This window comes from Salvia hispanica, chromosome 6, assembly GCF_029641045.1.
Source record: "Salvia hispanica isolate PSC_SH4W2 chromosome 6, Shi_PSC_v1, whole genome shotgun sequence".
In the NCBI taxonomy this organism is placed as follows: domain Eukaryota; kingdom Viridiplantae; phylum Streptophyta; class Magnoliopsida; order Lamiales; family Lamiaceae; genus Salvia; species Salvia hispanica.
The window spans coordinates 27,963,015-27,987,526 of record NC_142697.1 but is presented as its reverse complement, the minus strand read 5'-3'; the positions used below and the strand labels follow the sequence as shown (position 1 = coordinate 27,987,526).

Here is a 24,512-nt window from a genome sequence, read left to right as displayed (position 1 = left end):
TTTTAATTATTTTGTAATTTGTAATAGTATTTTGGATATTTTAATGCATTTTAATATTGTGGAAATGTTTTTATTTAAATTGAATAATAGAATGGTGGGACTCTTGAGTTTGTCCTTAGCTAAGAGCACGGATGTGGGTGTTGTGCTCTTAGCTAAGGACAAGCAGTAAAAGTGGGTCCGGGCCCACTTCCGTGCTCTTAGCTAAGAGCACGGATGGGGATGCTCTAATTAATACTACTGATTATTCTTATATCTCTACATATTAGTATCAAAGTTTTGTTTAATTATTAATATATCCTCTACTGCAGGGGTGTCGAAAACCCGATTTTGCGGGTACCCGTACCCGAAAACGTCAATATTATACTACCCAATCCCGACCCGTATAGTTAAACGGGTAACCCCGTACCCACATCGGGTATCCCAAACCCGCAGTTGCGGGTACCCAAACCCGCATACATAGCTTGAATTGTGTATTATATTATTCAATGGTATTATGCTTTTAGTTTTCGCTTATCATCAATACTAGTCATCTAATTCAATGATTTTATATACATGTTTGAAATTCTAGAATGAATTTAGGGATTGTTGCTAGTTGCTAAACTATGATTTTAGATTTGTATTTTTTTTTACTTTGTTGTATTTTCATAATTTCCAACTATTAATTATGCACAGAAATAGTGATTTCTCATCTCTTAAATATAATATGACTACGTATGAAATATAATGCAAATCCAAATTTCAAATAAGCAAATATGATAGAAACATCAAGCATGTCTAAAATTAAATCACCATTTAAAAGTTTAATATAAAACTAAAAATAATTCACTTTCATCAAAAGTCTAAATATAAATAACTTCAACTAAAAGTCTAAATATTTTAAATCTTTAATATAAAGAGTTAAAGACACTAAACTAATAAAAGTTTCACTTTCACAAATCTTGCAATCCTTCATTTGGCAGTGGATAAATAATTGGAAATAAAGTGTATCGTCGGGGAGTATATATAGACTTGAAATTAATTAACTAAAATAAAATATTTGAAAACCCTTGCCCTAAAAATAACGGGTATTATCGGGTTTAACGGGTATACCCGCGCGGGTAGCGGGTATACCCATACCCGCAAAAATTGAAAACTAACTACCCGATCCCACCCTGTTTCCCATTATTGTCGGGTAGCGGGTACCCGTTACCCGGCGGGTAGCGGGTCGGGTTGAGGGTTTCCCGATACCCGCTACCCGTTTCGACACCCCTACTCTACTGGATACAAAATTTTGAGATCTTCCATAACAATTTTTTAATCAATATATGAAAATTATTGGATTGTTATATCGCCGTTAACCTTGTTGGAATCGATATGAAAATTAATGGATTGTTACATGTTAACCTTTTGGATTATAGAATACTACTAGCCTGATCCAGTTATTTTTTAGTGTACTAAATAAATAGTATGCATAACTTAATTGAAAAAACTTAACTCTTCTATAAAAGTTACTTGAGTAAATTATCCTTCGCAACATTATATTCCTAAAGGCATACATTAGCAATATAATTATTTCAATATAACTCTTGAAAATAGCAAGTGACGATATTATTTCAACTTAAAGGGAAAGAATCATCAATAATGTATGTACCCCTTATTGTGAGTACTCCATTAATTAAAGATCATCAAATTGGTGGCATGTTTTGGTGATAATACATTATACTACTTGCTAAAATTATCACAGAAGTTAGACTAATTTAATTCATGAAATAAATCAAAAACAAGTTCACTAAATTATTTCAGACAACAATGCAAATAAAATATAAAATTCGCCTTATTTTGCAATTTTTGGTGTTCCTTGCCAATTGAGTTGTTTACTAAGTAGTACTCCCTCCGTCCCACTTAAAATGAAACATTTAGTAATCGGCAGGGGATTTTATGTAGTGTTGTTTTGTGAGTTGATGAGGAGAGAGTAAAGTAAGAGAGATGAAAAAGTAGAAATAGAGTTGTTTTTATTTTAGAAAATGTTTCATTTTTAATGGGACAAACAAAAAAAGAAAACGTTTCATTTTTAATGGGACAAGAGAGAGTATCATGCAAGACAAGATAAATAGAAAACTTAAATTATACTCCGTAATTGAAAATTGAAATTTCTAAGAATTTTGATTACCCATTAGAGACGTAGTTTTGCGGCTATGCAATACTCACAAAGCAATAAATGGGCTGTATATAGGCTTGTCAGTAAAGAGGCTAATGGGCTATGAGTCATATTACTATTCTATTTTCTATTTTCTATTTTCTATTTTCAGCCCAATCACTCAACTGAACACTTCACCTCCTTCGTAGTTTTTTTTTTTTTTTTAGAAAAGTAATCGGTGTATTATTCGAAACTTTTTTAAAATAGAAGAAAATTTTGAAAAAGATCACAAGTAGACCAAGACGATATTAAATTGGCTATGACCCAATTTCTTGATACATTCCATTTCTTTTTATCTTTTAATTTTTTGATATGGATTGGGCCTTTCCCAATAGATATTTACAATTGAACTAGCAACAATTGAGAATTAAACATATACTATATATGTGAGTATGTATGTACCAAGAGTCCAACAGAGAGATGGTGACAACTAAAGATATAGTATAGTAAGTGCTAGTAGTAATGTAGCCATGACTTGTGTCTCTGCATAATAATTAAAATTATAGTAATGTAGCCATAACTTGTGTCTCTGCATAATAATTAAAATTAAAAGTGGAATTTTTACTGGCAACATTTTATTAGAGTTCTGTTAATCAAATGGGAAATTCTAAAGTAATTTTATTTTATTTTTCGTCCAAAGGCAGGAAGAGATTTAGGATAATGGAGCGCATTAAATTTAAGGAAGGCATGTTGAGGTAACTCCCCCCCTTCATTTGTCCTTGATCATCATATTTTGGCACCTTAAAACATATGTTTTAGGTATGGGATTATATTCTCAATTGGTAACACACAATTTTGTTGATTAAAGGCCGAGTTTCGTCCCTAGAATGCAAACAAGCAGCTCCGGCCCGAGTTTGTAATTATATACACAATGTCTTAGGGTAGGTATGATAGACTTTGGTTATGTAATCCACTCTTTTCTAAAAAATAAAACATAAGAAATCATAAGATACAAAGACATTGGTTTTGAGCAATTAATTTTATATTGTTTGATCACCAATACAATAACCGATTATTAAATGAAGTTTGAAAGAAATTATAGGAGTATCAGCCTAACAATAAGCAAGCATATCTGTAGCGACAATTGTGTATCTGGGTTTGGGCAAGGGTAATTGTGTAGTATTAAGTCATTAACAATTGCAAAGTAGCAATTTCATAATCACCATCACCATCATTGAGTTGCAAGATCTAGGTTTTATAGATGACATATCACTCACTTATTTCATTTCATAACTCGTAACCTACATTATCACCATCAATTAACTTGTAATTAATAATTCGAATTTAACTGAAAACTTTAACCCTTCATTCATAATTGAAAATAGAAATTCAAATTCACATGCTATCAATTCATGGCATCTGATGATGAATATAATAATCGCTACACTTTTTCTCCAAAATAGGTAGGTCGTCGCCAGTGCAGTTCCGTGGCAAGTTGTTGACCATATCCATCTCCTGGAACTCGCTTCGGTCGAAATACCAGTCTCCCACGACTTCTGCTATATTCTGAAAAATACACTTCATATTAAATTAGTAGTGTGTGACCAAATAATTTGTGTGATAGATACTTTATATAGTTTCACTTACTTTGTTAGCAAGTCCGTTTCCAACAATCAATGAGCATGTCGAACCGCTTATGTCTTCCATATGGCCATGTCGCCAGCAGCTATGTACTAAATAGCCTCTCTTTGAGGAGCTATTCGCAATTGTACTTTTCAGCGTATTTATCAATATGAACCTAAAATCTAAACAAAATTAAAACAAATAGTATGAGAGATAGATTCACATTAGATCGAGTTCAAAAATAGTAATTATATTGTATATACCTTTCATGATTTCTATCTCAGTCGAATTGCAAAGCATCAGGTTACTATTGCAACTGATCCATTGCGGGCCTTTAGCCGGGAACAAAGTAACTGCTATCTGTGATGGGTAGATTGGAAATAAAAAATATATATAATTAATGACATCAAAGATATTAATGAATACTGATAATTATTACATTATAAGATTGCCCATACCTGATATGCGTCAAATGCTGATTCAATTAAAAATAGTGGGGTTTGGATATCTGGGACCAAATTTTCAGGAAATAAACACTACAAAGACAATTATGATTATGAGGAATGCTTAATTATATCATCCGGAAAGTAATGAAGATAAGTGAGTTAATACTCCCTCAGTCTCACGTTACTTAAGTCACTTCTTTTTTTGCACTTGTTTCGGAAAATGATAATAAATAGTTAAAGTGTAGAGAGAGTAAATTAAGAGAGAGAATAATGTATAAAAAAATCTTCTCATTTGTATTCCCTCACTTACTTTACTCTTTTTAAAAACTATTTATTATCATTTTTCCAAAATAAGTGCAAAAAAGAAATGACTCAGGTAACATGGGATGGAGAGAGTACTATATTCATACCAGAGTTGGGCTAAATTTGGATGTGCATGATGTGGGCAACATGTTCGTCAAACCCTATATATATACATAGCAAAAATGAGGAATTAATGTAAGAATCCACGTGTTAATAATATATAATACTACTTGATTATATAACAAAGTACATTGAAATAAAAAGAATACATACATGTGTTGATACCACTCTAGAGAAGAAAGATTCTCTCCAATCACCTCCAAAAAAATGCTGACTAGTGAGCCAAACAAAATTAATCAATGATATAGTAGTTTACAATAACATACTTCCTCCGTCCCACTTAACAAAATATTTGGAAATTGGCACGGGATTTTATGTAGTGTTGTTTTGTGAGTTATGTAGAGAGGGTAAAGTAAGTAGATGGAAAAGTAGAGATAGAGTTATTTCCATTTTTAGAAACGTTTCATTTTTAATGGGACAATCAGAAAAAGGAAAACGTTTCATTTTTAAAGGGATAGGAGTATTTCATAAAAATTATTTTGATAATTGGGTAATTAATCTAGATAGTCTTACCTATGAACGAAAAATAATTAATCCAGATAGTCTTACCCATGAATGAAAAAGCCTGAATCAGATATGCACTTCACTCTAGTTGTGTCGTGAAACAACGATTGAAACTTATCGCAATGTAAAATTGTGGCTAATCCACCTGCCGAACCGCCCGACAATAAAGCCTATAAAAATAATATAAATTTATATCAAGTAGCAATCAAAATTTTATTAATTCAAGAGTTATTATAATTTAATAGCACATACATTTTTTGCATTTCCCATTCCGATTCGTAGGAGCTCATCCATCATGGCATCATATATTCTCGCACCTCTATAAGTCAGGTTGTACATCTATGTAAATGTTTCAAAAATTAAAAAATGAGTGAAGCGATGTAGCTATAATTGAATTGAGTAAAACATACAATTAGGACTAAACCGGACTCATCAACCTTCTAGTTCGTGTCGAACCATCCATTCCGGTTTTCAAAAGAGTGAATGTTAGGTTTGTATAACTAATTGTGCGTATTGGTGACATGCAAGAAATTTAAAAACTTACCGGGTCTACATCCTCAACATTAGACATGAAAGATGAGCCGTCACAGTAGAAGATTTTGAACACGTGCCAATTGTAGAAATCTGAAATCATACATATGTAAGAATTAAGTTATATATTTCAAATTAGAGAAATGAAATTGTGATGTTGATTAGATTTAACTACACATATATACCGGGATTAAAGGTGGAATTGTTGCCGAGCATCCCATTGAAGTATACACTACCATTAACCTCCGATATAAGCTTTGCACTACTTCCTAGATAATGTTTGGATCTATCGAGGCATTCAGCTACATTTCGACACCACCCACCACCCTTGCAACTCCAAATTGTTAGTCTTTTTATCTTAAAAGCTTATAAACTCAACAATAATAGAAGTAAATGATAAAAATCCACAAAAGTTGTTCATATTCATATACATCAAAGATTACGTGCCAGTTGTCGACTCCATCTCCGAATCCTGGACTATAAGCATAGGATGGAGGGGTGCCGTCTAGACAAACTATATATATAAAAAAATCAATTATAATTTAGTTAGTTAAGCAAATAACGAATTAGTAATAATTAAGAATTAAACATATACTATACGTGCGTATGTATATACCAGCTCCTTTGGCAACAGCGGAGTCCAATAGGGTAATGGTTACGCTTTGGTCTGCTTCGATTCCGGCCACAACCAAAGATAATATAGTAAGTGCCAGTAGTAATGTAGCCATCACTTGTGTCTCTACACAATGATTGAAATGAAATCAACTTCTTAATTAGTTATTAAAGACAATAAAAGGCACGTAATCATAATTGGCAAAATTAAAGGGCATAGTCACAAATATGAAGAAAGGTGAGGTCAATCTGCATTTTTAAATATGTTAATATTGATTAAAGTAGTTAACTTAGTAATTTTTTATATCCATTTTTATTGATTAGCAAGAGGTGCAATGAAAAACTATTGAACATGCTGGCAGAATAAAATCAAATCAAGGCGGAAGAAAAACGAAGAAATTAAAAGGAATCTTCCGAAAAATAAATTATGCCAAAAATCAAATTCATTAGGAAATAACAAATTTCTACAAATAAATAAATAAATGGTGTAATTAAGAGCAACGGTGAGACGAAGATGAGCACCAACATCAGAAAAATGGACAATAGATCGAGGATGGAAGCAACACCTCCACCGCGGTGAGATGAGATGGTGAAAGAAAAGTGAAGGACAAATTTAATTGGGATAAAGATATGAGGGATGAATTTGTAGTCGATCGGCTCTTAGTTATCAATCAAACACATGTGAACAAAATATTATTAAGCATATATAATTGTTGAATAACCCCTAATCCAAGTGTGTGGGTGTGTGTGTCAGAGATGAGTGGTTAAGAGGATGTATCTTAAATGGAGATTCCGACAAAAATTCAATCTTAATTCCTATAAGAGCATGTGGAAAAGGTCTACACAAAAGGTCTTTTCATTTGCTCCTGTCAACATACATATACCTTAAATAGTGATGAAAGAGAATAGATCATCCAACTTTAAATTAACTCACACTCCTACTAATTAGGAAGCCATATACTACAAACTCACAATAAAAAATGACCAACAGACATACATCAATTTTAGGTCTTCATGAAATAATTAATGCTCCCTCCGTTCCACAATAGTGGAATCATTTTGTCATTTTGGTACGTTTCATAGTGATGATTTTATTTTATTTTATAATAAAAGTCAACACATTTCTTATCACTTACTTTTCTTTCTTTTACTTTATTTTCTCTTCATCTGTCTTCCCTTTTTCATTTTCCATTTAATTATTTGTTAAAAGGAAACAAGAGATAAAGAATGCAGTTTAATTAGGCTCCTGTCCACATACAATTATTACTCCTAATTATTACTACTAGAGTTGGGTAGTATTTCCTGACCAAGTTATTTTTTAGTGTACTGAATAAATATTTTGCATAACTTAATTGAAAAAAACTTAACTCTTCTATAAAAGTTACTTGAGTAAATGATCTTTCGCAACATCATAATTCATAATCCTAAAGCCATACATTAGCAATATAATTATTTCAATATCTCTTGAAAATAGCAAGTGACGATATTATTTCAACATAAACAGAAAGAATCATCAATAATGTATGTACCCCTTATTGTGAGTACTCCATTAATTAACTATCAACAAATTGGTGGCATGTTTTGGTGATAATACATTATACTACTAGCTAAAATTATCACAAAAGTTAGACTAGTTTAATTCATGAAATAAATCAAAAAGCAAGTTCACTAGTAAATTATTTTAGACAACAAAGCAAATAAAATATAAAACTAGCCTTATTTTGCAATTTGGGTGTTCCTTGCCAATTTGGGAGTAAGTATTATGCAAGACAAGATGAATTGAAAATTAAATTTTAATAACTATAATAATTACGATTGAAAATTGAAATAAGAATTTTGGTCGGCTATGCAATACTCACAAAGCAATAAATGGGCTGTCAATATGGGCTTGTCAATAAAGAGGCTAATGGGCTATGGGTCATACTACTCCATTTTCTATTTTCATCCCAATCGCTCAACACTTCACCTCGTTCGAAGTTTTTATTTTTTATTTTTTATTTTTTATTAAGTAATCAGTGTATTATTCGAGACTTATTTAAAGTAGAAGAAAATTTATATAAAGATCACAAGTAGACCAAGACGATATAATATCAGCTATGACCCAATTGCAATGTCTTGATACATTCCATTTGTTTTTATCTTTTAATCTTTTGTTATGGATTGGGCCTTTCCTAAGTAGGAGTATCAACCATTTCTCAATACGTGTAATATTTTATTTATATACATAACATCTTAGGGTAGGTATGTTAATCTTTGGTTATTTATTTTTCTCTTTTTCAATAAATAAAACATGTTTGTTATGAATTAAGAAATGATCAAATAATAGGACAAATGAATGAAACATAGACCATAAGATAAAAAGACATTGTTTTTCACTAATTAATCTCGTATAATTTGACGACTAATACAATAACAAATTTGTATCCATGATATACGCTTATTAAATGAGTTTAAAATAATTATAGAAGTATCAGTCTACACAACTTAGTCACATATCTGTAGCTATACTAAGAATAAAGATTAAACCAAAAACTTACCCTTCATTAGTTAACTAAATGTAGAAATTCAACTTCAAAGGATATCAATTTATGGTTGCTTATGTTGCATATTATCGATACATTTTTTTTCTCAAAAGTAGCTTGTCGTCGTTGGTTGTGCAGGTCCGTGTCAAGTCGTTGAGCATGTCCATCTCCTGGAATCCGCTCTGGTCAAAGTACTTATCGCCCACGGCTTGTGCTATCGTCTGAAAAATACACGTAAAATTAAATTAATAGTGTGTGATCAAACAATTATTTTCTAAAAGATTGAAATGGATTGGGCTAGAGTTTATATATATGTATGTATGAATGTACCCGCTCCTTTGGCTATAGCCTACTCCAACAGAGAGATGGTGACATTGCTGGCTCTGTAGATTCTCACCGCAATCAAAGAAAATATAGTAAGTTTAAAATATAAATGAATTATTTATAATTCTTATACTGTGAAGTTTAAAAGAATGTTTGATTTAATTATTACTATGTGAATATATGTTCATTCAAATTGGAAGACAAAAGTTTTATTTATTGAATTTATATATCGCGGTTCACAAAAAATCGAGGAAGTTTCATAATTATATAGCACCTCTAAACACATGCCAGTTGTCGCTTCCGTCTCCAAATATTTGGGACGGAGGGATGCCATCCAAGCAAACTATACAAAAAAAATATCAATTATGTTAGTTAAACAAATAATGAATTAATAATCATGCATATAGATAAGTATGTATGTACCTGCTCCTTTGGCAAGAGTAAGAGCAATCTCCAATATGGATACCGTAACGTTGTGGGCTTCATTGATTCCCACCACAACCAAAGAAGGCATAAGCGCCGGTAGTAATCTAGCCATGACGTCTCTCATTGGAACTCTGCAACGGTGAAACCAGGTGACGGCGGAAGCCAATAAGGGGAAGGGAGATGAGGCCTGAGGGAGAATTAAGGAGGGAGATGCCAAAGAAGATGAAGAATAATGAAGGGAGAGTGCCCTTTATTTATTAACCTTTTTGATGATAAATGTCCAGCTGTCAACATACTTACACTTCAAAGTTAAACAACACACATGAAATAGATTAGGAAGACATATTTGAACTGAGAGTAAAAATTAAAATAAAAGGCTTACTGATAGCATTTTATGATACATGATCATATCACAAATTAGAAAATTTACTAATCTGATAAAATTACAACTCGAGCAGGGGTTGACTCTAATCTGAAAAAATCCTTAAAATTTCTGATTTTAACAACTGATTTCTAGCATATCATAAATTAATTAAAATTCGTAATTTTGTGGTCAGTTTGACCCAAATTAAGAATTTAAATGTGGTTGCATTTGCATGGATAACATTCTTTAAAGTTGAAATTTCTTTGCGTTAAGCAAATTTCGAATACTAATAATAGAGATATAACCAACCAATCTATAATATTAGTTGCAGACCTAATAAAATGTCGTGAAGCTATGCAATGCACCATAAAAATGTCATGAATTAAATTAGTAATTTCGGCTTCTTAATTGTGGCTAGAGTTATTAGTAGTAGGAGATAGTTTTTACTTGGATTCCGAATCTAATGCACTCAGTTTTACAATTTTGTGTTACATGATAAAAGTGTATTTATTATACAAATAAATACATGTATGGTTAATTTCATGATAATATAATGTCCGGTGAATGGGAGTAAATAGTGATGGAAGTAGTAATAGTCATGATTTTGGAAATGAGTGGGATCATGATGTAGACATATGATAGGAGTAAATAATGATGAATAAAATTGAGAGAAAAGAGAGAGGTGTCAGTAATATCAAAATGTGGAGTCACGGGGCGATGGATTGGCCTGAAACTGGTAAGTGTTTTAAATTTTCAACACAAAAAATTATAGTAACTCGAATGGCCCGTGCATAAATATCTCGATAACTTGAGCGAGTTGGCCCTATCGACATCATGTAAAAAGTTGTGGAAAATGAAAAGATACTATTGACAAAAATATATTATTGGTCTTTTATTGATAACTCAGTAGCATCATCTTTGACATGCCCATTCACAATGATTCATCGCATCAACTTGTTACATACCATTTCATCTCTATCTCTCTCTCTAAATTATTTGATCATTTTCCTATCTTAGCTTATGCAGAGTTTTACTTTATCATCCCAACTTCTTTTTCATGTATATACAGCAGAGCTTACAATCAGAGTACCCAATATAGCCCAACGTCTTAAAGGATAGTACAATTATTTGTTTTGATTTAGACAAGTAGAGTGTACTATACTATTCCTATATAAATTTGTTTGGGATAAAATTGGTCATGTGATTGTGATTGTGTGATTGTGATTGTAATTGTGAATGAGAATGAGGTGGAAATTTTTTGAATTAAATGGTTGTATGGGGTTAATATTAAGTTTTACATCGGCAGCAGCTCAGGCCCTTCATCGGCCCAAAATCAGGCACATCTTAACGATAGTGCGTGGCCAACTACTAAAAAAGATCTTGTAAGTATTAAAATAAGTATCCCGGCCTCAATCAAAAAACTCAAGAATTAAGAAAGATCAATGACAAATTTATTCTAATAAGAACAAATCAAATCTTTTATTAAAATAAATTAATCTTCCATATATAGTTACTAGAACAAATTAAATCTTGCACAAAGCATCTGCTGCTTCCAAAATGTTTAATACTATGTAGTATTCCACTTCGACCCGTCCGACATAATTTTCCCACTTCAATTTATCCATTTATGGCAACAAATTACTCCCCTCCTAATTACAAATTTGCCTTCCTCATTTCCAACATTATCTCCACTTCAATTCACCCCCTTCTTCATTATTCCACCCAACCGTCTCTGTTCTCAAACACAAATCGATTCTCCTTCTTCCTCTCCACATTTTCCCTCTATAAACCCTAAATCTACACCGATTCCTCCACTATTTCCATTGCCTCCACACAAATTGACTCCCCTTCCACTCCAAATACTCCAATTACTCCCTCTGAAAACCCTAGATCTACACCGATTCCTCCTCAAATCCCACCGCCTCCACACAAATCATCACTAATTCAAGATTTCCATAAAAATAGAAGAAAAAGAAATAAGGTGGGGCCCCTTTTCACTACCTACCTGCATTTAAATCAAAGTCAAACAAACATTTTTTAAAACTCGTGTCAGGTCAAACTCATGGCCCGAATTATCTGGACGGAGGAAATATTAGTATGTAGAAAAATGATGCAAATTTAGTTGGATCCACAATATATAGGAGTGTGATAAGAGTTTAACCCCAAATCAAGATAGGAGAAAGTTGCTAGAAAACCAAGCCTCGTCGATCAATCTAAATTCTCAAACGACTTTAAATGCAGGAAAAAAAATATATAAAAGACAATATTATTTCATTAATTGATTAAATAGAATAACAATATCTCCTATTTATAAAGCTAAACACCCTAACTTATAAAAAAAGAAAATAAAAAGATATTGTAAATCAATAATATTAGTCTAAATAATAGAAATATTTTATGAAGATAGTGCCGTATCTTAGTGCTTCGGTAAATAGTCAATATTGACTCTATCAAATAATCAAAGACCAAATAAAACAAGTACTAATAATTGCAAAGAGTTATCTATAATTATCATTTATGGAATGTGATCAAATGAAAACTCTAAATATTGTACAAACTCAAAACTATGATCTGGACCATTAAAAAATGTCAACAGATCACAAAAAAAGCATCAGCAGGAAAATGTCAACAGAATTTCAATAGTAGCCAATGATTGATACTGTGTGTTGATACTGTGTTGACATTAAAATTTTAAAATTTTACACTGTGTTGATATTATATTGAAACTGTGTTGAAATTGTCTTGAGGAGTTTTGAGTTTGTACAATATATAAGTTTGCATTTTATCGCATCCCTATCATTTATTGTACTTCGTATAATATTATTTTAATAAAGAATTTAATAAAAAGAAAAAAATCTTTTCTCACCCTACCCACCCACCTTCTTTCTCAATTATTTGATCATCTTTTTCGTCTCTTGGCTTTCAACAAATGTACTACTATGATATAACACGTGAAGGCACATTGAATCAATCAGAAAGAGGGGTCCTTCAATCTTATGTTTCTCTCTCCCCTCTCTCTCTAAATTTTATGTTATAATAATTTCCAGAATATTCAAACCCAGACGCCAAACAACGCCTCAGATCTATATGTAGGTGAGAAACCATATATCTTAATTTTTTTTTGTAGTACTATTTTTCAATTTCAGCTAGCTGTTAAAATGTCAATTAAGTACTGAATAAGTACTACCTTGTTAGTTAATTTACATGCTAATGGTATTACCTTTACTAAATTATGTTTACTCTACCTATTTAGGGACAACCCAGCCTCAAAGCAGCAGCGACGCATCGATAATGCACAAAGAGACAACGAGAGAAACGATATGGAAACGATAGGTTGCTGTGTGACGACGGAAATCAGGTGAATATTTGGAGTTGACGGAGATCGCAACGTTACCATATTGTATTGGTGGCTGCTCTTGCCAAAGGAGCAAATATATGCATATATAAGTATAATTCTTAACTGTTAAATTATTTGCTTAACTAAATCATAATCGATTTTTTTTGTATAGTTTGTCTAGACGGAAAACCATCCTTCTTACGCTTATAGTCAAGATAAATTGAAGATGGAGCAGACAGTTGACATGTCTTTAGAGGTGCATAAATATGAATAACTTCCTCTGAAATGATCAATATGCATATATATATTTAAATAAATTGAAGCTTATGTTATTGTTTAAATTTATAGTCATTTTAAGTTCGCTAATGTTTATGGCACGAGCGAACTAAAAATGGTTTGGTTGTGAACTTAAACAATAACATGATATTCAATTTATTTTAATATAAATGCATGTTGATTATTTATGAGGCACTTGTTCATATATGTTCCTTCAAATAGAATGCCAATTGTATGCTCTATCTCAAAATCCTAGGCTATAAGCATAAGCCAGAGGGTTACCGTCTAAACAAAGTGTAAAAAAAATTGATTATGATTCAATTAGTTAACCAAATAATATAACGGTTAATAAATATACATATATATGAATATATTTGCTCATTTGGTAAGAGCAGTCTCCAATACGGATATTGTGACGTTGTGGTCTCCTTCAATTCCAAAGATTTCGACCGCAATGAGAGAATATATAATGCCGGCGAGAGGTATTAATAAATATGTATGTAGTTGGGTTTGGAGTTGAATTATAATTATATATGTATCTGTATAAAAGATGCAAAAACAATAATTTTGTAATTAGGGTTATTAACTGTCTTAGCAGCATGTGGCCTCAGAAATTAAATATGGCAATGGTGATAGACTGATTGGCAAGGTTATAATGAGTAAACCAGAAATAATAGCAGTGATTCTAGTTTATGTTTTTTGTTCAATTTTAGATTGAAATTGAATGCATGTTTTATTTATCTTCATTTATTTGATTTTTTGGAATAATTGATGGTTAATAATTTAGTTGATGGGAAATTGACTGCACGTTAAAAAATCATACAGTACTATATTTTACATTATATTCAAAATTGATTATTAGACATAAATTAAACTATAATACTATATTTTTAGGCTGTTTAATTAACCCAAAAATAAATGGGCTGGCCAATAAATTGGCTAGTGGGCTATGCGCCATATAATTCTTTTGTGTATTCTCATCCTATTCGCCAATCTAAATGATTTTAAAAATTTAATTGAATTAGCTTTCACCGGCCAATGTATAACTTTAGAAGGATGTGATGTGAAAAATGGCTAAGAAAAAAAATAAAAAAATCGGATGTATAAAATTAGTGGCTTGACGATCACTACTCACAAAGACAAATTCTGAAAACTAATAAAATTCTGAAATCTGTTTTTGCGCAGTAATTTAATAAATTCACTATTGGTTGAAATTTTGATTCTGTCAAAACAATTAGTCTTACGTTTTTTTATAATCCTTATCAACTAAGAATATCTTTTTGAGGATTGATTCTCTTTTATGCTAAAAAATAAATAAATAAACGCAGAATATCTTACAGATATATTTTATCGATACAACAATGAATACCTTTCTTTTATTTAAATATTAAGAAGTGTTATAAAAGATTTATATTTAATGCCTTTTAATCTATAAATACCACTATCCTTCACCGTCCCTTTTACTCCGTTCTCATTCTATATTATTTTTTCACCTCTCTCAAAATTTGTACAATGAATAACAATCTCAGTGGTTCGTCAATAATTATAATGACCCAGAAACTGAAAATGCCTTTGTCACGTAGGGATAGAATACGGAATACCGACGATGCAACAACGTGGAATCTCGGTTTTTGCCAATGCGCTGGTCAAAATGCCTTTGTCATAGGAGTACTATTTTCAATGAGATGAGATCCCAACGATACAACAACATGAAATTTCAACGTGAAGGTGATCACATCTATATTTATTATCGACGTGGAGTAGTTTATATTGCAATATTTTCAACCTATGTTATTTTGTTCTTAAATACTAATTTCATTTGTTTTATAAGTTGATAATTAAAAGAATTAACTTAAAAATATAAAAATTAGTGAAATAAGATAGCAGCTGAAAATAGGATAAGTCTTCATTGTAAATGTTATGGTCAAAATGAAAAAATGCTCATGTGAAAAACATTTGTGAAGTTCTATCAAAGAAAATAATTTGTTTTAGAAATACAAATAATTGGTCGCAATGCAAGTAAAAAATGAAATACAAATAATATTGGAGATACTAGTATATATGACAGGAATGAAATAAAAAATGCGATGTGATTGGGCAGGTCAATAAATAGGCTAATGGGCCATGGGCCACATAGTAATATTTTGTATTTTCAGCCCAATCGCTCGAATTATTCTGCCTGCCCCGGATTTATGTGGGATCGGAGGGGGTCGATCGACTCTACCACCAGCCCATGCATAATCGAACATTGGTGCTGTGGTCGCAACGCTTCGACCCCACGACACACACGGAGACGAAGTAGAATTTAATCAGTTGGGCTTAATGGCAAATTTAAAGTAACCTATTGAACCATTTATTGAGGGCACCCCTTTTTATATGTACGATTATGCATTTTCAAAAGGCCTCTCGTTGTACATAGTTTATTGCACTCTTAATTACCTAAGTCAGTTAATTAATTGAGCTTTGTCCTTTAATTGTCGAGTTATACAAGTTATTTATTTTAGTTCCTAGCATAGTTTCGGTATATCCTAGACACGTGTGTCTCATTCAGTATCGAGGCTGATATCATTACGAATTTCGTTTGCTAGGTCCATCATTGTTCATGTGCATTGTGGCCTCATGGGGCCAGAGACAAGTAGTTGTGAGGTTGGTGGAAGCTTTACCCAATTTCATATTACCTCCGTCCCCCAAATTTTGACAAAGTTTACCATTTCGATCCGTCCCTGAAAGTTTGACACACTTCACTTTTTACCATTTTTGATAGTGAACCTTATATTCCACTAACACATTCCTACTCATATTTTATTATAAAACTAATATTTTAAAAGTAGGACCTACATACCACCAACTTTTTCAACACACCTTCCATTACATTTCTTAAAACCCGTGCCGGGTCAAACCGTATCAAAATTTGGGGAACGGAGGTAGTACGTTTTAATTTATGATCTGTTAGTGGGCTCAGTCAACCCTGCCGGATTTCAATGACACTCGTGGACCGATGGTGGGATTGGTCAACCTCACTTGACCCCACCTATATTCGGACCTACATGTGGGCAGGATTGAACCTAAACTCCTATATACAAGAATTATAAAAAAAAAATCAAACTAAAGTTACTAAACTAACAATCTAGAAATTACAAATAAAAAAAATTGGCAATAAATAATTAGGCTTATCGCTTAAGTTCCTTCTCAAACATGATAGGAAAAGAATCTGGAAACGAGTTTGTCGGAAAATCAAATCCATTTGTCCAAACATAGTTTTGATCATCTATCGACAGAATCAATGTTCCTTCTTTAGCTGATGAAGATTCTTCAGCCGGCTTTCTATTTATTGTAGTTATTCCAATTTGAGCAAATCTGAGAGTATCCAATTCCATGGCTACTTCTTTCATATATGGCCGGTTCTTACCATTCAAATTCAAGCATCTTTGCGCAAGCTTCGCTACCGCGGCTATTGACTCCTTGTCCCCTTCGCCCGACCCCATTCGTTCGTCTAATATCGAGTCTAGTTTGTTCTCACTCATCGATAGCAAGAAACGCAAAACTAGGCTTTTTTGCTCTTCCTCTGTCCCGGGGGAAGATATTATCGGCTTCAACCCGGTCAAAAGCTCGACCAGAACGACGCCAAAACTATAAACATCGCTCTTTTCAGTGAACTGGTTTGACTGGAAATACTCTGGGTCAATGTACCCAAAGGTTCCATTCACATTGGTAGTTAGGTGGGTCCGGTCCACCGGGATCGACTTGGATGTCCCGAAATCCGACACCTTGGCGGCGTATTTCTCGTCCAACAGTATATTAGTAGACTTGATGTCCCTGTGAAAGATGGGCAGTGCGGTGGCCGAATGTAAGTACGCCACTGCCCCTGCTATATCTGCTGCGATTTTCAAACGCATGTTCCACAGGAACATAGACTCGGTGTTCTTGTCATCGTGTATGAGGTGATAAAGCGTGCCATTGTGCACGTACTCGTACACGAGAAGAGGGACTTCGGTCTCCAGACAACACCCCAATAATCTGACCACGTTCCTGTGATTGATCTGTGACAGTATCACGACCTCGTTGATAAACTGCTCCACGACGTGCATGGACTCGTGTTCCTCAACGAGTTGTGATCTCTTGACCGCCACTATCTGGCCGTCGGATAACATTCCTTTGTAGACCGTGCCTTGTCCGCCCCGGCCAAGGATCCGGCTCTCATTGAACCGATCGGTGGCTTTCTCCAACTCCTTGGCCATGAAAACTCGTAGCTTTCCGAGGATGCCATCGTTGACTGAAGTTTGTTGCTTCAGTAAGAGACCACCATTTTTCTTGAAGAAGTTGTCTCTTTGTTTTCTGTTTTTTCTCTTTTTCATGAACTTGGTCAATAGAAATGAGGCTGATAGCAACGTTGTGATACTCATCCCAGATATCAAACCTTGTAATAAACTAACACACATAAGCCAAAATCTTGGATTTATATAAAATTTCAATTAATAATATCAGGAATAATTATAGGCCGGCTTGCATCAATAAAAGACAATAGCATCTATGAAATGCATGGTAACGCCACAACATATAAAGCAACAAGAATAATCAATATTCTACACAAGAGAGTTAGTAACTAATTTAATAGTTTGAGTTTTGACCTTTTCATAATTCATAGTAGTAAGAATCAGTCAACCATAAAAAGAGAAAGTTTATCGATAGCAATTTAGTCAAATTCTGATTTGTTTCACAACTTTAATATAGTAGAAAATTTATGAAGTTTGGATTTGTTTAAAAGTATTCCGCAAAAAAAATTCTGGTGATGTTGTGTTTGACATCCGATAGTACATGTGCACATTCGATAAAATATCGCCAAAAAATAATACTGTACCTATTGATAATTTGCTGAGCTTCGGCGTGACGGCAAGACAACCACTGGTTTTTTTCCATCCGTGACCAAGATAGCCGGCCGGGCATCCGCACGTATAGCCTCCGGGCTTATTGGTGCAAATTCCGGTCACATGGCATGGATTTTTTTCGCACTCGTCAATATCTAATTAAGTACGAGAGTGATCAAATTATTCTAAAATTTTATTTTTAGTACCTAAGTCATAAATTACACAACGAATTTAGTAATTTTGTATATGTACCTTGGCAGCCAGGAGCAAGGTAAGGATTACCGTTATACCCTTTAAGGCATTTGCAACGATATCCTCCAATTGCACTACTTGCATTGACACAGCTGCTGTTATTAAGGCACACGGCGTCGCGGCTGCAGCGGCCCGTCCCGATCCTCCAGTCGAGGATGACGTTCCGCGCCTTCATGAAGCTCCACCGAGGCTTGTCGGGCTCGTAGAGCGCGGAAACGGCGCGGACCGTGGCGTTGTCTATCTCCCCGAGAAACGAGTACCTGCAGCGTACATCCTTGGTGTTCTCCCACTTGTTGGCGACCCCGGAGACGGACACGTTGAGGTACACGGTCCCCTCCGGGATCCGGACCTGGCAGCAGGCGTTCCCCGGGCAGGAGCTGTTGGCAGCCGTGCCCGAGGAGAAGTTGGTGGAGGAGCAGAATGTGACGCAGCCGCTAACGAAATTCTCCCCCGACACGACACTGCCCTCGAGCACGGTAAGATCCGTGCAGCCGACCTGCGTCACGAAAATCGAAAAGATATATTAATTGCACACTTTTTTGTGCTCTTTTGCCTGCATTAATTAATCAAATTGTTTAATTAATTAATGCAGGTGAAAGGGCATAAGAAGAGATACTAGTATGTTTGTCTGCATTCATTAACAAAATTTTAATTAAATTAATTAATGCAGACAAAAGAACACAAGGTGAGAATGTGCGTTTGTCTGCATTAATTAATTAAAATTAAAATTAAAGCGCAATTTATATCTCAATCTAGTCCAATATATCTTTCAGACCTGTGTAACGAAGTTGAGATTCGACATGGTGTAAGGGGATCCGGTGAAGTTGATGGTGGTGAGGTTGGTGGGGGCGAAGCGGTCTTTCGTGCAGCGGGAGGTGTAGATGGGGTTCTTGATCCGGATCGAGGTTCTGGTGATGTCGACGATGCGGTGGTTGAGGTCAGAGAGGCGGAGGAGGAGTTCGTGGGGTTTAGCAGTGGTGTTGCAGTAGAAGGAGAAACCCGGTATGTCGATGGAGCAGTTTGAGCCGATGCCGAAAGGGTACGGGACTTTGGTGGCCCCACATCTCCCTGGACAGCCGGGTTTGGTTCGGGTGAAGTCGGATAATTTTGCGGCGGTGGTCGGAGAAACGAGGGAATATAACAAGATTAGAAGGAGTTGGAGAGACATTGTTCTTTAATTGTTTATGTCATTGCATATTCGATAGAATAGATGTTCCATAGTGTAGTACTATGTGAGAGTTATATATAGACATAGTAGTTTAATTTTTTTTTTTTTTAAGAACTCTCTCCTTTCACTTTAAGAGTTTTGGTTTATCATCTTTTAGTGTTCAATTTTAGGAGTCTCAGTTGAAATATTTTATAATAGGTAATAGATTTCAGATTTTACTAATTTTTTTTATTTGTATTTTATTATAAAACTAATTTATAAAAATAAGATCCATATTTTACTACTATATTTTCAATAACTTTTCTTTACAATTTTTTAAAATTCATACATAGGGACTTTTATTTACCAAAATGTTGGTTTGAGTGATTGTGAAGAAGTAGGTGGCTGTGTAAATATAAAACAAGGAAGAAACGGCTAAGTAAATTAATCATCACCCACTGCAGGCAATTCATGGTACGATTAATAATTAAATGATGTATATTTATATGAATATTTTATATACTAGATTATGTTCCAATTCAACTAATTTAGTTTGAAAAGGTCTTGTATATAGTCAGACAAAATTCTAGTGAACATGATATATAAGTGGATCGCTGGTTTCTTATGGAATTTAGTGGCTTCACAAATTTTAAGAGATTTTATAGTGTTTTTATTCTAGGTCGTTTACTGCTAAAATCATGAATTTTAGGCTCATTTTTAGTTTATGGAGCATGTTTCAAAATTTGAATGGCTGTTTACGAAATTCGATTTTAAATATTTTCTGGAAGCTTCTTAACTGCAAGCACCCAAGCCCACCTTCCACCGGGCTGAGATTAATGGGCTTCAATCTATATAAAAACCGTATTAATTTACTATCAAATTATAAAAATCATTTTCTAATAGAGATTACTAATTAAATCAGCTACGGTCCAATGTCTTGGTCCATTCCTTTTCTTTTTATTTTTTAATCGTTTATTTTAGAATTGGATTTTATATAATATATATAATAATTTGATCAATATAATAGTGGCAATATTTAGCAGAGAGATTTTATAATGATAATATAAGAACTAAATGTGATCGTATATTAAACTGATTGGATGTCCGACGTGATATGTTATTGTGAAAATCTAAGATTTATTAGATATTTTGGCCTGCATTTCGAATATTATTGTAAATCGTTGGAGTAATTTTAGTAATAAAATTATCTAGTTAAAATAATTTAATAACTGGATTTTTCTTGCGAGATTTTTCTAATACATATAATTCTATATATAGTGTTTGGACAAACAAATCATCAGAAACAGAAAAGAAAAAATTAATCAAAAAAAATGGAGCAGATATCTTCAAAGCTTTTATTCATAACAGTCATTATTTTAGCAATGTCTGCACAAATTTTAGCAGAAAAATCGTGTCATTCAAAGTGTCAAGATCACTGCAAAGATAAGCTAATTAGTAAACCCTGTGAAATTAAATGTAATGCACAAAAGTGCATTCCTTCTATGTTTGGTTCAGGTTTATCCCTTTCCCTTTCCCTTTCTCGTTTCGTTTTTTTATTATTTTAATTGTTGGTATGTTTATAATTTAGAATAATTATCATTTTAATCAGAACTTTTATTGTTTGGTACTACTTGCAGTTATCTCACAACGATGGGCTCGAAAACAATATGACAAAGTCAAATAACACGTGACAACAAAACGATCTTGTTTTAGATAAAGCAGTGTTGATTTAATTGGGCAAAATAGTGTTGATTAAAACGGCACTGATATATCCAAAACGTTGTGATTTTGTGCTACATTAGTTTTGATTTTGATCATTATGGAAAAATTGTGAAAAATTATTGTTATCGATCATAAATACTAGAAATATGAAATATCAACAAGTTTTATGTATTCTGTAATAAATTTGTTTTTTGTTCAACTGTAATTAGATCTAAAATATAGAATATTTGAAATCACATTTGTAGGGCTTCCAGACACTGGGATTAGTCAAGTTTTTAAGCCCAAACAGACTAGTAGTGCAATCCGACTCCACCTGAATCAGCTATTGCTCGGGGCTACCTTATACTTGTGGTTTTTTTGAAGTAAGTGTCATTCTATACTATGTGGTTACTTTGAATATTCCTGCTTCCATTTTAAGCAGGAATCATCAATTTATTTTCCATTAGAATATATGGCTATTTCATTTGCAATTGAATGATTGGTTGATTACTTATTTATGTAAGACGTGAGTTAGAGAATTTACATGTTACTAATATTTAGTGATTTTCTGTAATTTATTTCCGTAGTTTTGTGTATTTGATTCGATCCGATTTGTTTGTTTAGTAATAAATTATCTTTTCCTAACTCTATAATTATTGATTGAGTCTTTGGTTCTCTAGCGAAAACCCTAAACCCAAACTCGAGTTTCCAATTTAAGCTCTTCCTAATCCTCCAATCTTCAATAATTTGATATCCTTAAAAAAATTTGAAAAACTAATTTTGAACATTTTCAATAAAACCACTTGCCGCCATTGCTCATTTCATTCACATCTAAAAGCAAGAACAAAAACTACGCAAACCTTTTTCCATTTTTTATAGCCACATTCAATTAGCAATATACTCCATGATTTAGTAATCCTTTTTGGTAAGTTAAAAAGAAATCATTTTGAACCATTGGTTCTTTCTTTTTATTTGGACCATTGGTCTTAAGCGTTAATATCTAGATTAGTACTAAATATAAATTATTATAATCAACAAAAAATTATATGCATAAAGTAACATTATTAAAAATGAAGCACGTACAATTGTATAAATAGATTACTAATTACTATAAAGTAAAGTTTCCACCTAACCATCCCTATACATCTTTTAAAGTGAACTACTACTATTAGTCAATTGTAATTATAAAAGTTCTCGATTGCATGAACATTTGCAATGTACGACACCCACTATTAAATATTTAAAAATTCAATATTATAGATTTTTAACCACTATAAATAACGGCCCTCGAAACAATTTTCGCAAGTGTGACAATCCAACCAAAATATTTCTATACATACAAAAACACGAATTAGAGATGAAGTGCAAATTAGGGTTTGGAGGTATGTTTGCAGTCACGTTGATAGCTTTCCTAATTATAATTTCTGTTACAAATGCAGATAAGTGTGAAGATTGTCTTCAAGGCTGCATCGATAAACTTATCATGTCTCTTTGCAAGTTAAAATGCAGAAAAGTTTGCTCGACATTGTCGATGCAGCCTTGAAGACACTCTTCACATTTTTTGTGTTGACGCCATAGTCACAATTGTTATTGAGGTTTTATTGATCTATATTTTGTAACGATCTGGCTTTTTTTATTAATAAATGTTTTGAGGGAATAAATAGATTTTTTTTAATACTATATATGTAGCCCCTTTGGAGTGCATTGTACGAGATTTGTTATTATTAATATAAAAAATGTGGTTTTTTCAATAATTTATGAACACTAAAAGAGAAGTAGCACTTGTTTATTAGGAAGATGGAAATAAATAAAGTAGTGCATCTGGATGTCCGAATTTTTTAATTAATGATAACAAGAGGTTGATTATAACTTATGAATAATAATTATTTAAATTATACTAAAATTTAATCAAATTCAGGTCAATTACATAAAATTTAAACACGGAATATAAAATCACAAATTTCAGTTTTGCAGTCCTTTTTTGTTTATTTATGTGAACACAACCTCTACTTTCGGATAATAAATATATATGCCCTCATCCTTTATGCAATAGTCTATAAATTATACTCCACTAGTATAAAGCGAATAAACAGCCATCCAAACACGGTGTAATGATATACTCCATCCTTTGGCAAATTTTGGATTGATAATTTATAGAGGCTTGTTTGCTTCATATATATAGAAGAAAAATTGTAATATTCCTAACTTTTGGAAAATTAAAATAAGAGGATTGAGCGTAAATTGTAATATTTTACCTCTATATATATTAAGCCAGTAAGCCTATATAATAATCATTCTAAGACTAAACATATCATTACAATATTTCGGTCCTATATATATATGAAGCAAATAAGCCCATACAAATCAGGGATTAAGTAATCTCTCATTGTAAAACTACTAGTTTAATTACAATAAAAAATTAATCTCAAATTTATGACTTAAAAAGAAAATTGCGAACAATATAGAACGGAATGAGTATTTTATTACAGTAATGAAACATTCATGGATATAGAGACAAATATTGTTGCTTCATATATATAGGCAAATGATTTGTAGAGACTTCATATGTATAGAGGAAAAATATTATAATGAAATTTCACATGTTCTGTAATAATCTAATTTTAGGTACAAAGATCTCAAGTTCGAAACTTATTAGTGTGTCTAAATAAAAAACATGGTTTGCATGCTATTGTGATTTAATTTATTGATATTGATCCTTAAAATTACAAACTTCAAACGAAATAAGAAATTTTGCGAAAAATTTAAAATTGGTTAGATAAACCGAATCTAGGCCTTGTACTGAATTTACCATAATTTGGAAGGAATACTAGCCACATTTTAGAGAAAATAAATGTAATTTCATTTGTTAGTTAACCAGTTTGTCCACTACAATTATTCGACGTCGAATTTAATTTAGGCGAAAATCAAACTATGAGAAATTCGCCAAAATATAAGTTTATGATAACACGTTATGGTTGAATTGAGATATTAGGTAAAAATAATTTCTAATTAAAGTGGAGGTAATAATTAATTAATCGAATTG

General features: G+C 32.7%; 2 protein-coding genes and 2 long non-coding RNA genes across 4 annotated transcripts; 1 reads left to right on the top strand and 3 right to left on the bottom strand.

Moving 5' to 3' along the window:
* Positions 1-3,350: 3,350 nt before the first annotated feature.
* LOC125208322 (pectin acetylesterase 11-like) lies at positions 3,351-6,918 on the bottom strand. Its single transcript, XM_048107905.2, has 13 exons — positions 6,782-6,918; positions 6,260-6,382; positions 6,075-6,157; positions 5,829-5,970; positions 5,657-5,736; positions 5,365-5,451; positions 5,158-5,282; positions 4,762-4,822; positions 4,596-4,649; positions 4,198-4,275; positions 4,003-4,099; positions 3,764-3,921; positions 3,351-3,682 (listed from the first exon to the last, which is right to left on the bottom strand). The coding sequence occupies exons 2-13, from the start codon at positions 6,369-6,371 to the stop codon at positions 3,527-3,529; spliced, it is 1,233 nt and encodes a 410-aa protein (XP_047963862.1). The 5' UTR covers positions 6,372-6,382; positions 6,782-6,918; the 3' UTR covers positions 3,351-3,526.
* A 1,692-nt stretch (positions 6,919-8,610) lies between these two features.
* Positions 8,611-9,367, bottom strand: LOC125203227 (uncharacterized). Its single transcript, XR_007173316.2, has 2 exons — positions 9,108-9,367; positions 8,611-8,998 (listed from the first exon to the last, which is right to left on the bottom strand). It is a non-coding gene; the product is annotated as an uncharacterized LOC125203227 (long non-coding RNA).
* A 3,467-nt stretch (positions 9,368-12,834) lies between these two features.
* Positions 12,835-14,197, top strand: LOC125203253 (uncharacterized). The gene is made up of 2 exons (XR_007173322.1): positions 12,835-12,984; positions 13,145-14,197. It is a non-coding gene; the product is annotated as an uncharacterized LOC125203253 (long non-coding RNA).
* A 2,477-nt stretch (positions 14,198-16,674) lies between these two features.
* Positions 16,675-19,789, bottom strand: LOC125206487 (putative wall-associated receptor kinase-like 16). Its single transcript, XM_048105737.1, has 4 exons — positions 19,397-19,789; positions 18,622-19,117; positions 18,363-18,524; positions 16,675-17,921 (listed from the first exon to the last, which is right to left on the bottom strand). Exons 1-4 carry the CDS (start codon positions 19,787-19,789, stop codon positions 16,675-16,677), a joined length of 2,298 nt encoding a protein of 765 aa, XP_047961694.1.
* Between the last annotated feature and the right edge of the window lie 4,723 nt (positions 19,790-24,512).